Here is a 14195-nt window from a genome sequence, read left to right on the forward strand (position 1 = left end):
CTCTTGTCTCTGAGCAGCTCTCGGATGTGCTTCCCTTTGTAGTCTAATGGTTTGCACGCCCTGTCACATCCGACAAGCGTCAGAGCCGGTGTAGTATGACTCGGTCTTAGTCCTGTATTGATGCTTGCCTGTTTGATGGTTCGTTGGAGAGTATAGCGGGATTTCTTATAAGCTTCCGGGTTAGAGTCCCGCGCCTTGAAAGCGGCAGCTCTAGCCTTTAGCTCAGTGCAGATGCAGCCTGTAATCCATGGTTTCTGGTTGGGGTATGTATGTATGGTCACTGTGGGGACGACGTCATCGATGCACTTATTGATGAAGCCAATGACAGATGTGGTGTACTCCTCAATGCCATTGGAGGAATCCTGGAACATATTCCAGTCTGTGCAAGCAAAACAGTCCTGTAGCTTAGCATCTGCTTCATCTGACCACTTTTTTTTATTGATCAAGTCACTGGTGCTTCCTGCTTACATTTTTGCTTGAAAGGAGGAATCAGGAGGATAGAATTATGGTCAAATTTGCCAAATGGAGGGTGAGGGAGATCTTTGTATGCGTCTCTGTGTGTGGAGTATAGGTGGTCCAAAGTTATTTTCCCTCTGGTTGCACATTTAACATGTTGATAGAAATGAGGAAAAACCGATTTAAGTTTCCCTGCATTAAAGTCCCCGGCTACTAGGAGTGCCGCCTCTGGGTGAGCGATTTCTTGTTTGCTTTTGGCGGAATACAGCTCATTCAATGCTATCTTGGTGTCAGTCTCTGACTGTGGTGGTATGTAACAGCTACAAAGCATATAGATGAAAACTCTCTCGGTAGGTAATGTGGTCTGCAGCTTATCATGAGAAACTCTACCTCAGGCGAGCAATAGCTTGAGACTTCCTTAGATTTTGTGCACCAGCTGTAAAATACATAGACCGCCGCCCCTTATCTTACCACACGCCTCTGTTTTATCCTGTATGTTGATATTGTCGTCGTTCAGCCACGACTCCTTGAAGCATAAGATGTTACAGTTTTTAAAGTCTGGTTGGCAGTTTAATCTTCCCAATAACTCGTCAATTTTACTGTCCAAAGATAGCATGTTTGCAAGCAGAATTGAGGGGAGTGGGGGTTTATTCAATCGTCTCCTACTCCTCAGAAAGCAGCCCGCCCTCCGGCTTCCCTTTCTCAGCCTCCGCATCACGCAGATCACTGGGGTCGGGGCCTGTTTCCGAGGGAGCCGTATATCCTCTGCCTCGGGCTTGTCAGAGTCGTGAAAGAAGAAAAAGGAGTCTGCTAGTCCGTGGTGAGTAATCGCAGTCCTGATGTCTAGAAGTTATTTTCGGTTATAAGAAACGGTAGCGGCAACATTATGTACAAAAATAGTTTTAAAAACTTTATCACAAACAACGCAGATAAACAAACAAAAAGCACAATTGGTTGTGGGCAGGTAAAATGTCTGCCTTCTGCTCCGGCGCCATTTTATAAAGACACGGCCCGGGATCGAACTCGGTTCTGTAGTGACACCTCTTGAGAGGATCTGCAGAGAAGAATGGGAGAACTCCCCAAATACAGCTGTGCCAAGCTTGTAGCGTCATACCCAAGAAGACTCGAGGCTGCAATCGCTGCCAAAGGTACATTAATAAAGTCTTGAGTAATGGGTCTGAATACTTATGTAAATGTGATATTTAAGTTGTTGTTTTTTTCTAAATGAGCAAAAATGTATAAAAACCTGTTTTTGCTTTGTCATTATGGAGTATTGTGTGTAGATTGATGAGGAACAAATCTATTAATCAATTTTAGAAAATGGCTATAACCTAACAAAATGTGGAAAAAGTCAAGGGGTCTAAATACTTTCCGAATGCACTGTATATATACAGTACAAGTAAAAAATTTGGACACACCTACTCATTCAAGGTTTTTTCTTTATTTTACTATTTTCTACATTGTAGAATAATAGCGAAGACATCAAAACTATGAAATAACACTTATGGAATCATGTAGCAACCAAAAAAGTGTTGAACAAATCAAACATATTTTATATTTGAGATTCTTCAAAGTAGCCACCCTTTGCCTTGATGACAGCTTTGCACACGCTTGGCATTCTCTCAACCAGCTTCACCTGGAACTTTTATTTTTGGTTACTGCATGATTCAATATGTGTTATTTCATAGTTTTGATGTCTTCACTATTATTCTACAATGTAGAAAATAGTAAAACCCTTGAATGAGTAGGTGTGTCCAAACTTTTGACTGGTACTGTAAACAAAACTAAATAAATTCACCAGAAATAAGCAAATTAATGTTCATATCTTTTTGCATTCAAAACTCCTATTCCCTATCCCTTGGCCCACCTCCCCAACCCACCCCTCCCTCCAACATGTAGCATAGTAAATTGAATATTTAGCTTGTTTTGTAACATTGCAATTTGGACACGGACAAAAACAAACATTCGGTCACTCATGTCGCAATGCACTTCATTACGTTTGTTTGTTTGTTTGTTTATTCTTTCTTTTTTTTCTGTAAAAGTAAGATTGACGTTTTTCTGTGTGGATAAGAGATGGGGGGCTTTCAGGACAATTTGACCGTGCAAAACAAATGCCAAAATCTTACTAAAAGCTACCTTATCGTTTCAAATACTAAACTCAGCACGTTTCTTTGTAACATCTTGCCGTTTTTGCACTGTCAAAATGTCCGCCCTTAGTCTGCATAGTGCATGATGGACTCTACGTAGTTGCCGGGGAAGAGGCCAGTGACGCCGTTGCAGACGCCCTCGTACCAGCCGTCGTCGTTCTTCTTGATGATGTAGATGATGGAGCCCTCCATGAAGGACAGTTCGTCCTCCTTGTCCTTGGAGTAGTCATAAATGGCCACCACTGTAAAAAACATTTGAATGATTTATTTAACCGGGTAAATTATTGAGAACAGATTCTCTTTTACAATAACGACCTGACCATAGACAGAACAGAGTGAGGGGGAACAGCTGATGGGAATAGGGCTGTACGTGAAATAATTACTTAAAGAGATACAGCACTATAATATAGTATAGTATAATATAGTAGGCCTACACCCAAGAGTGACAATTTGTGGGTGTCTCTTAGTAGTATCTGTACTGTAACTGTCCTATACTACTTAATTGGTCCTTTGGATTTGGATAAGTATGATACTTTGTCTCCACAGACATTTGTTTTGCACCGTTTAAAACAAGCTTATAACAGCATGTAAATCATGCTCAAACTGCTATCAGTGTATGACGTCACTAAAGTTCCGGGGGTACCAGTCAAACTCACCCTTCTCTACGTAGGACTTGGGGGCCCAGTGGGGGTCTTCGTCAGCATAAGGGTCATTGTAGTGCACCACGGCCGCCTCCTCATCCCCCTGGTAGTCCACAGGTGGGGGCGGGGGAGGGGGCGAGGGCTCCTCAAACATGACAACGTCCTCGGGAGGGGGCGGTGGAAGGGGGTCCGGGCTGTCTGTTACTGAACAGGAGGGGAGAGGAAAATACATTTGACATTATGGAAGCACAATTTCATAGTGACTGTTATATGTCTGTAATAGTAATTATATTTATTTGTGTGATATCAATAGCGCTCACTAGCTTGTAGTGCTAAAAAAAACAGAAATGAGTGACCTCTGATTCGTTCAGCCATTCCTATGGGGAAAGAATAGGGTTTTGGGATAAACGTTGAAAATAAGGTCTGAACTTAACACAGCCTTGGCAGATCTTATACGTTTTGTTCTATGAGATAATACCAGTCAGTTAACATTACCTTTATGCTTTGTGCTTTGTTTAACTACATAAATGCTTACAAATTCACAAAAAAGTGACGTTAGCTGATGAAGATGATCTCATAGAACAAAACGTATGAGATCTCCTAAGCCTGTGTTTATCACACATACCTTATTTTCGGCATATATCCAAAAACCCTATCAAAAACACCACTCATTTCCCCATAGGCTTTGTCCAACGAATCATGGCGGAGTTAGTCCCTACAAAAAGATGCCATTATAATTTCTCTATACTATGGCCTGGGATTTCACCTGACCATGTGACCTGACCAGGAAAAACTCCTAAATATATATACTGTAGCATAAACAGGAACAACTGTTTAAGTTTATTTCCAAAATGCTATATCCACACATTTGTCATATTTGTGTTTTTTCGTCAGAAATGATTTCTTATGGGTACCTTAATGTATGTGTAAAATATGACTGTTCTCTGATTTTTAATTAATTAAGTTTCAATGTTATTTTGCTAAACGCTACATATCCATTGTTTCAGCTGGAATGCAATGTTTGTATCCTGTACATTTTACTGTGATATGTGGTTGTCTCACCTAGCTATTTTAAGATGAACACACTTACTGTAAGTCACTGGATAAGAGCATCTGCCTAATAACTAAAATGTCAAATGTCAATGTTTTACATACAGATCTCATATTGCTGTATTGAATTATAATTCTTTACAAATAATTATGTTGATGTCACAAATATATCATTTGTAGATTTCTTTATTAAAAATGAAGTTATTTGCTACATTTGACTGTGTAAAAGCTAGCAGTACTACTTATTTCTCTGACAGTGAGGCAGATATATAGCATTTAGCAAAAAAACAAGCTAATTTGTCTCTCTGAAATGAAACCATCAAGTGATAGATTTGAAACAAATGTCTGTCACAACCCCATGCCATGATGAAATAGTGAAAAAACACACCAATCTCTTTCATGGTTTCTTTAAACAATAAAAGCTAATTATAACATTTCTGAAATGGTCTTAGCTCCGCCACTCCAAACTGAACAAATAACTTAAATCTGCCCCTACCAGTGTGTTGCTCCGTAACATCATACAAACAAAACATGAATTAATATACAGGGAGTGTAAAAAACATTAGGAACAGCTGTTCTTTCCATGACAGACTGACCAAGTGAATCCAGGTGAAAGCTATGATCCCTTATTGATGCCAACTGTTAAATACCACTTAAATCAGTGTAGATGAAGGAGAGGAGACAGGTTAAAGAATGACTTTTAAGCCTTGAGACAATTAAGAAAATATTTAAGTGCCTTTGAACGGGGTATGGTAGCAGGTGCCAGGCACAGTCAAGAACTGCAACACTGCTGGGTTTTTTACTCTCAACAGTTTCCAGTGTATCAAGAATGGTCCACCACCAGCACTGGAGTCAACATGGGCCAGCATTCCTGTGGAACGCTTTCGACACCTTGTAGAGTCCATGACCCGACGAATTGAGACTATTCTGAGGGCAAAAGTGGGTGCAACTCAATATTAGGAAGGTATTCCTAATGTTTTGTACACTCAGTCTATATTACATTCTATTCTACCAGTATTCTATTCCATTCCATTATATTATATTCTACCTGTATTCTATTCTACCACAATTGTATTCTATTCTACCAATATTCCTGTCTATTCTATTCAATTACATTCTATGCCATGCATGAGCCTGATCTTTCAGACGTGTGATGACCTATACTGGCCAGCAGATAGCATGACAGAACAGTGTCTTCTCTTATTATACCATGCATTCGGAAAGTATTCAGATCTCTTGACTTTTTCCACATATTGTTACGTTACAGCCTTATTCTGAAATTGATGAAATAATTTTTCCCCCTCATCAATATACACACAATGCCCCATAATGACAAAGGAAAAACAAATATTTGCAAATGTATTACAAATAAAAAAATGAAATATCACATTTACATAAGTATTCAGACCCTTTACTCAGTACTTTGTTGAAGCACCTTTGGCAGCAATTACAGCCTCAATTCTTCTTGGGTATGATGCTACAAGCTCGGCACACCTGTATTTGGGGAGTTTCTCCCATTCTTCTCTGCAGATCCTCTCAAGCTCTGTCAGGCTGGATGGGGAGCGTTGCTGCACAGCTATTTTCAGGTCTCTCCAGAGATGTTCAATCGGGTTCAAGTCCGGGCTCTGGCTGGAGGAGGACATTCAGAGACTTGTCCTGAAGCCACTCCAGCATTGTCTTGGCTATGTGCTTAGTGTCGTTGTCTTGTTGGAAGGTGAACCTTCGCCCCAGTCTGAGGTCCTGCGCATTTTCATCAAGGATCTCTCTGTACTTTGCTCTGTTCATCTTTCCCTTAATCCTAACTAGTCTCCCAGTTCCCGCCGCTGAAAAACATACCCACAACATGATGCTGGCCCCACTATGCTTCACCGTAGGGATCGTGCCAGGTTTCCTCCAGACGTGATGCTTGGCACTCAGGCCAAAGAGTTCAATCTTAGTTTCATCAGACCAGAGAATCTTGTTTCTCATGGTCTGAGAGTTCTTTAGGTGCATTTTGGCAAACTCCAAGCGGGCTGTCATGTGCCTTTTACTGAAAGGCCTGATTGGTGGAGGGCTGCAGAAATGGTTGTCCTTCTGGAAGGTTCTCAAATCTTCACAGAGGAACTCTAGAGCTCTGTCAGAGTGACCATCGAGTTCTTGGTCACCTCCCTGACCAAGGCCCTTCTCTCCCAATTGCTCAGTTTGGCCAGGCGGCCAGCACTAGGAAGAGTCTTGGTGGTTCCAAACTTTCTCCATTTAAGAATGATGGGGCCACTGTGTTCTTGGGGACCTTCAATTCAGCAGACATGTTTTGGTACCCTTCCCCAGATCTGTGGATACAATCCTGTATCTGAGCTCTACGGACAATTACTTCAACCTCAAGGCTTAGTTGTTGCTCTGACGTGTACTGTCAACTGCAGGACCTTATAGACAGGTGTGTGTCTTTCCAAGTCATGTCCAATCATGAATTTACCACAGGTGGACTTCAATCAAGTTGTAGAAACATCTCAAGGCTGATCAATGGAAACAGGATGTACCTGAGCTCAATTTCGAGTCTCATAGTAAAGGGTCTGAATACTTATGCAAAGAGGGTATGTCTGTTTTTTATTTTTAATACATTTGCAAAAATGTCTAAAAACCTGTATTCGTCATTATGGGGTATTGTGTGTAGATTGATGAGAATGGTTATTTAATCCATTTTAGAATAAGGCTGTCACGTAACCAAATGTGGAAAAAGTAAACGGTTCTGAATACTTTCCGAATCCACTGTATGCATAAAACAGACACAGTAGTTCAGATATGGCTAGTAGGGTTTCTTGAGGTGAAATGCAAATGCAAAATAAGGAAAGTAAGGATCAAAAATCATTTGAAAGCTGGATTAACGACTAAAGTCACCTGGACAAGGAAACAGCTGCTGTGTACAGTAGGGATGTTGGAGGATCCCTGAGACGTGCCCTGTCTGATTAAAACCGTGTTTGACTTGGCTGACACTATGCGGTTTTCCAAACGTTAAGTCACGTGTTTTCAGTGGACAAAGGTAGAACCATATAACTCTCACCACTGTCTCTCAGTGACCATGGCAACAGACAAAACATTGGAGGGGTGTGTCTAAAGGCAGTAGCCAGCGTACGAGAAAGGCATGACAGACACAGCATAAAAGAGCACTAAATAGGTGACAGTGTGAAATGTAAGGCTGAGGGAGAGGTGCTGTTACCTGTGTGTGCGTTGGTTCTTCTATCCTTTTGGGGAACTAAAAATCGCCAAATGTCCCCACAAGGATAGAAAAACAAGGAAAATTCTCTCTCGTGGAGACATTTCTCACGTCCCCATGAGGACAAAGGCTATTTTAAGCTCAGGGGTTAGGGGTTAAAATGACGGTTAGGTTTAGTTTTCGGGTTTGGTTAGGGGTGTGGTAAAGGTTAGGTTTAGTTTTCGGGTTTGGTTAGGGGTGTGGTAAAGGTTAGGTTTAGTTTTCGGGTTTGGTTAGGGGTGTGGTAAAGGTTAGGTTTAGTTTTCGGGTTTGGTTAGGGGTGTGGTAAAGGTTAGGTTTAGTTTTCGGGTTTGGTTAGGGGTGTGGTAAAGGTTAGGTTTAGTTTTCGGGTTTGGTTAGGGGTGTGGTAAAGGTTAGGTTTAGTTTTCGGGTTTGGTTAGGGGTGTGGTAAAGGTTAGGTTTAGTTTTCGGGTTTGGTTAGGGGTGTGGTAAAGGTTAGGTTTAGTTTTCGGGTTTGGTTAGGGGTGTGGTAAAGGTTAGGTTTAGTTTTCGGGTTTGGTTAGGGGTATGGTAAGGGTTAGGTTTAGGGAAAATCGGATTTTAAATGGAAATAAATTGTAGGTCCCAACGGGGATAGAAGAACATAACGTGTGTGTGTGTGTGTGTGTGTGTGTGTGTGTGTGTGTTTGATTGTGTGCGTGTGTGTTACTTACTGGTCTCCTGTACTCTGGCCACAAAGCCCGTCAGAGGAATCTGAGGAGTCAGCTGGACCATAGGAGGGGGAGGAGGAGCCACAGACACTAAATACAGCAACACAGACAGGCAGACAGATGGACATACCAGAGAGAGGGAAAGAAAGCGAGATAGGGAGATGGAAGGAGAAACACAGGAAAAATATCCTTGTCAGAGAGCAAAACAAGGCAGTAAGAGTGCATACCCACTTAAGAGTAAGAGTATTTTATTATCTCAATTCAACCACTGGACCTTGTGATCTATCTAAAGGATAGCCAAAGCTTTTATCTATGATAGTGGCTTGCAATTTACTGATATACAAAGTGCGGTTCTGTAACAAGACAATAAGAAAGCTAAGCGAATAGAAAGGCAGTGTGGGACGCTGTGACTCCATTAGCTCTCATAGACACCAAAACCTACCCTTCAGGCAAAGCTGGTTGAAATTACGTTTTTACAACCACAAACTGGTTGAAATGATGTTATTACAACCACAAACTGGTTGAAATGATGTTATTACAACAAACTGGTTGAAATTAGGTTATTTTGATGTTATTTGAACCAGTTTTGCCTACTGGCTATATAAACAAACAACATTCAGCATTGGCAGCATGATATTTCACAGTATACTTACTGTACAGTGTTTATTTGTGTTGTAACAATTTAGTTTCACCAATTATTATTACCAAATGTCCTCGGTTTCTTTGGGATTAATTGAAATGAACACCATGAGGTACCATTTCATACAGAGTAGTCCCCAATGTTATAGGAATTATTTTAAATAAGTGTCAAAATTTATTTTGTATTGTGTAATAATACCAACTTCTAGTTTACTGTGCAATAAAAGTTAAACAGCTACGCTGTGCATTTCTGTTCTTCAGTTGAAAAATACACATTTTTTATGACACTCCTTTGTCTTCCGACAGGTTGCATAACTCATATCTTACGTAAGACAATGATTATGCCCTTCATTGAATGACCGTCACCCTAACCCCTGTACAGTGTTGTAATGATTGTTCCCACCCAAAGGCATGATGTCATAAAGCAGTGGTTCCCAAAAAATTTTGATCAGTGACACACCTTGATGGGATAAAAAATGATGTGGCACACCAAAATGTTTTCTAATCATGTATTAAGTGTTAATGACCTTCATCTCATCTGATCCATACTGCAAATAATTCATTTTCTGTGACAACCATTTTTTCATAGATTAAATTGGGTGTATTTCAACTATTTTCATAGTTCCTTTGGCCCACTCATGATGGTTCATTTGTGTGTACCCCTTTAAGAGCATCCCGCAAATCTCAGATAGAAAGGAAAACATGTAGCTCTGGTAAAATAGGTCTTACTTTGAACGGAAAGGTCTAGAAACGAGCGGTTTCCTGCATTGTAAAGGTGCATCCACAGGCACAAAGCCAAGCTCCGTTTGTTTCTATGGAAGAGGCTGTGGTACTGCTAAGCCTCAGACTTGCCTGTGTTAATGGTTCTCACAGGCAAAGTAAAATGATACTAATTTCTTTGCTCATGATACGCACCCCTCAAATGATCCAAATGTAAAAACAGCTGCAGCGCACCGGGCTTGAAACAACGATACAGATTTGTAACCATGTGTGCCATTCAATCAATGGATTATCTGATTGATTTTCTTTCTACCGGCACTGGTGCCCCCAAGTCAAAATCCCACGTTCATTCCACAGGTAACATTTATAAGCGAGTGTTATCAAGAATTGGAAAAGTTTTGCGGCACACTGGTTGAAAACCACTGTCAGAGGGTGACACATCATCATGAGGGTGATTTTCCTCTCTGACTCCCGGGGCATAAATCAGCAGTAATGAAATGGTTGTCTCTCAACTAGTCACGTCTGATTTATTTTCGCCGCCATAGAGCTGCCTTCAGATACATAGATCAGTCACTGTCTCCCCTCTCCAGACTAGTCTACCTCTTATGGGTCAATGTTATGTGTGAGAGCTAACAGCGAAACTGTATGCCTTGGTTTTATGTTTGCGACGTTCGTCCTAAATCTCCTCGTCTGACAGCTAATGTCGGCGTGTGTATATGTGTGTCCTGGATTTCCCTTTGTCTGACTGCTAATGTGAGTGTGTGTGGATTTATTTCCTCTTTCTCTTGTACCTGCAATTTCGTTATTTTTATTTTACCTTTATGTGTACAGGTTTTTTTCTAATTGAGATAACATCTCTTTTCCAAGAGAGACCTGGTCCAATAGCAGCAGAGGGAACAACGTTTCAGACAAAACAACTTACATACACAAACACAACATTAAACAAAACTATAAACACACATACAGTACAACAATTACATATTACATTAAAAACACAAACATCTTGACTAAAAACAGCTGGCTTAAAAACAATTACACTCTTCTTCTTCCAACGAAACTAGATCATCACATTTTAAAATGTTCATGACAGAATTCCAAGACCATGGAGCTAAGTAACTAAAACTATTTCTACCATGTCCTGTTCTAATTTTTGGTACTGTTAGAAGTAAATCAGAATGGGACCGTAATTGATATTTATTTATTGACCTGACTAAAAAAGAACAGAGATAAAATGGCATTTTACCCAATATTGCCTTATAAATCAGTGTATACCAGTGTTTAAGCTAGGCAAGGTCAATGACGACCAGCCAATAGCTCTGTAGAGATAGATGTTAGATGTTTCTGATTTGAAATTAACCTGAGGGCTGCATGATACACTGAATAAAATGCTCTCGGGGTAGTGGCTGAGGCCTGCATATATACACTGCTCAAAAAAATAAAGGGAACACTTAAACAACACAATGTAACTCCAAGTCAATCCCACTTCTGTGAAATCAAACTGTCCACTTAGGAAGCAACACTGATTGACAATACATTTCACATGCTGTTGTGCAAATGGAATAGACAACAGGTGGAAATCATAGGCAATTAGCAAGACACCCCCAATAAAGGAGTGGTTCTGCAGGTGGGGACCACAGACCACTTCTCAGTTCCTATGCTTCCTGGCTGATGTTTTGGTCACTTTTGAATGCTGGCGGTGCTTTCACTCTAGTGGTAGCATGAGACGGAGTCTACAACCCACACAAGTGGCTCAGGTAGTGCAGCTCATCCAGGATGGAACATCAATGCGAGCTGTGGCAAGAAGGTTTGCTGTGTCTGTCAACGTAGTGTCCAGAGCATGGAGGCGCTACCAGGAGACAGGCCAGTACATCAGGAGACGTGGAGGAGGCCGTAGGAGGGCAACAACCCAGCAGCAGGACCGCTACCTCCGCCTTTGTGCAAGGAGTAGCAGGAGGAGCACTGCCAGAGCACTGCAAAATTACCTCCAGCAGGCCACAAATGTGCATGTGTCTGCTCAAACGGTCAGAAACAGACTCCATGAGGGTGGTATGAGGGCCCGACGTCCACAGGTGGGGGTTGTGCTTACAGCCCAACACCGTGCAGGACGTTTTTCATTTGCCAGAGAACACCAAGATTGGCAAATTCGCCACTGGCGCCCTGTGCTCTTCACAGATGAAAGCAGGTTCACACTGAGCACATGTGACAGACGTGACAGTCTGGAGACGCCGTGGAGAACGTTCTGCTGCCTGCAACATCCTCCAGCATGACCGGTTTGGCGGAGGGTCAGTTATGGTGTGGGGTGGCATTTCTTTGGGGGGCCGCACAGCTCTCCATGTGCTCGCCAGAGGTAGCCTGACTGCCATTAGGTAACGAGATGAGATCCTCAGACCCCTTGTGAGACCATATGCTGGTGCGGTTGGCCCTGGGTTCCTCCTAATGCAAGACAATGCTAGACCTCATGTGGCTGGAGTGTGTCAGCAGTTCCTGCAAGAGGAAGGCATTGCTGCTATGGACTGGCCCGCCCGTTCCCCATACCTGAATCCAATTGAGCACATCTGGGACATCATGTCTCGCTCCATCCACCAACGCCACGTTGCACCACAGACTGTCCAGGAGTTGGCGGATGCTTTAGTCAAGGTCTGGGAGGAGATCCCTCAGGAGACCATCTGCCACCTCATCAGGAGCATGCCCAGGCGTTGTAGGGAGGTCATACAGGCACGTGGAGGCCACACACACTACTGAGCCTCATTTTGACTTGTTTTAAGGACATGACATCAAAGTTGGATCAGCCTGTAGTGTGGTTTTCCACTTTAATTTTGAGTGTGACTCCAAATCCAGACCTCCATGGGTTGATAAATTTGATTTCCATTGATAATTTTTGTGTGATTTTGTTGTCAGCACATTCAACTATGTAAAGAAAAAAGTATTTAATAAGAATATTTCATTCATTCAGCTCTAGGATGTGTTTTTTTAGTGTTCCCTTTATTTTTTTTGAGCAGTGTATATAACATCACTAAAATCTAAAATGTAACAGTAATGTACATCGTACCAGCTCCTTCCTGGCCTCAAAAGAAAAACAAGCCTTATGCCGGTAATAAAATCCTATTTTCAGCTTGAGCTTCCTTATCAAGTTCTCCACATGCACAGTGAAGCTCAGCTTATCGTCAACCCACACACCCACATATTTGTACACTTTAACTTGCTCTATAGTATGTCCAGCCAATGTAGCAATGACATGATTTGTAACATGGTTGACATTTGAAAATACCATGCATTTTGTTTTACCCAAATTTAGAATCAGCTTTAAATCATACAGATTCTGTTGTATGATGTTAAATGCTCTTTGGGCATTTTCAAAGGTAAAGATAAACTACTACCACTTGAATAAAGAACAGTATCATCTGCATAAAAATGAACATCCGCTGTTTCAATAAGATCCCCAATGTTGTTGATATACAAAATGAACAACAGTGGGCCCAAAATAGAACCTTGCGGAACACCTGAGCACACCTCTATGGACACAGATTTACAACCATCCGTCATTACACATTGTGATTTGATAGGTAATTTATAAACTCATCTAGAGTATGACCAGTAATTCCACAACATCTTAACCTTTGCACTAACACAGCATGGTCCACGGTGTCAAACGCCTTCGACAAATCAGTAAAAGCAGACACACAATGTAACTTCTTATCAAGAGCACAGTGGATGTCATTTAAAACCTTCAATGTTGCTGAAACAGTGCTGTGGCCAGACCTAAAACATGATTGCATTCCATTTAAGATGTTGTTTTCTTGGAAGTAGACCTTTAGCTGCCTACTAACTAAGGACTCCAGTACCGTTGACAGTACAGACAATTTTGATATGGGTCGATAGTTGTCAAGTAGCGAAGGATCTCCACCTTTCAGGAAAGGCAGTACAAAAGCAGATTTCCATAACTTGGGGATTCCCTTAACATTAAAAAGAGGCGGGGGTCTAGTTCATCAGGGCCAGGATTTTTTCAAAATCAATTTCTTTCAGGGCTTTACACACTTCTGAAACAGAGAAGGATGAAAAGGAGAACCTGGTGAAGGAGTGCACAGGGATGTCATGTAAATTCATAGGGGGCTCAATTATACCATTGACCTTTTCAAATAAACTGCCTGCATCTAAAAAAATGTGTATTCAAGGCTTTCAGAATGGAGGTTATCTCAGTTACAATCTGTGTATCGACCAACAATTGTTTGGGAAGCTGTGTATCTTTTTTGCACTCCAAACCCTTCACTACTTGCCAAAATGTGGATGGATTATTTACATTTTGTGAAGTAGATTTCAGGTAGTGGTCTGCTTTCAATTTATGGATCATAGCTACACCCATATTTAGAAGATGTTTAAAAGCCTTCCAATCATCTGGCAAACCAGTTGCTTTAGCCCACATAGCATTTCGTTCCCTTATGATTTTTGTAAATTCCTTAGTAAACCAAGCGTTCTCTTTGCCCTTAATCCTGAATCTTTTAAAAGGGGCATGCCTATTGCATACATCCTAGAATGCGTTGTGGAAGTAAGAAAAGGCTAGTTCAACACCAGGGATTCATTCCATTCTATTCCATTCAATGCTAGATATATCATGTAAAAAACCTTGAATATCAAACCGCTTCCA

At 41.3% G+C, this 14195-nt stretch overlaps 1 protein-coding gene across 4 annotated transcripts in view; it reads right to left on the bottom strand.

Annotated features, from left to right (window-relative positions):
• Positions 1–499: 499 nt before the first annotated feature.
• LOC139386971 (abl interactor 1-like) overlaps positions 500–14195 on the bottom strand; it is a 51913-nt gene continuing 38217 nt past the window's right edge. For 2 of the 4 annotated variants that reach the window (XM_071132886.1, XM_071132885.1), the window contains 3 exons: positions 8198–8284; positions 3260–3448; positions 500–2845 (listed from right to left, as the gene is read on the bottom strand). In XM_071132886.1, coding sequence (XP_070988987.1) covers positions 2670–2845; positions 3260–3448; positions 8198–8284 — 452 coding nt within the window. In that variant the 3' untranslated portion in view covers positions 500–2669. The remainder of the gene's footprint in view (positions 2846–3259; positions 3449–8197; positions 8285–14195) is intronic. The other 2 variants (XM_071132888.1, XM_071132887.1) reach the window with 1 other exon arrangement.

This window comes from Oncorhynchus clarkii, chromosome 28 (genome assembly GCF_045791955.1).
Source record: "Oncorhynchus clarkii lewisi isolate Uvic-CL-2024 chromosome 28, UVic_Ocla_1.0, whole genome shotgun sequence".
Lineage (NCBI taxonomy): Eukaryota > Metazoa > Chordata > Actinopteri > Salmoniformes > Salmonidae > Oncorhynchus > Oncorhynchus clarkii.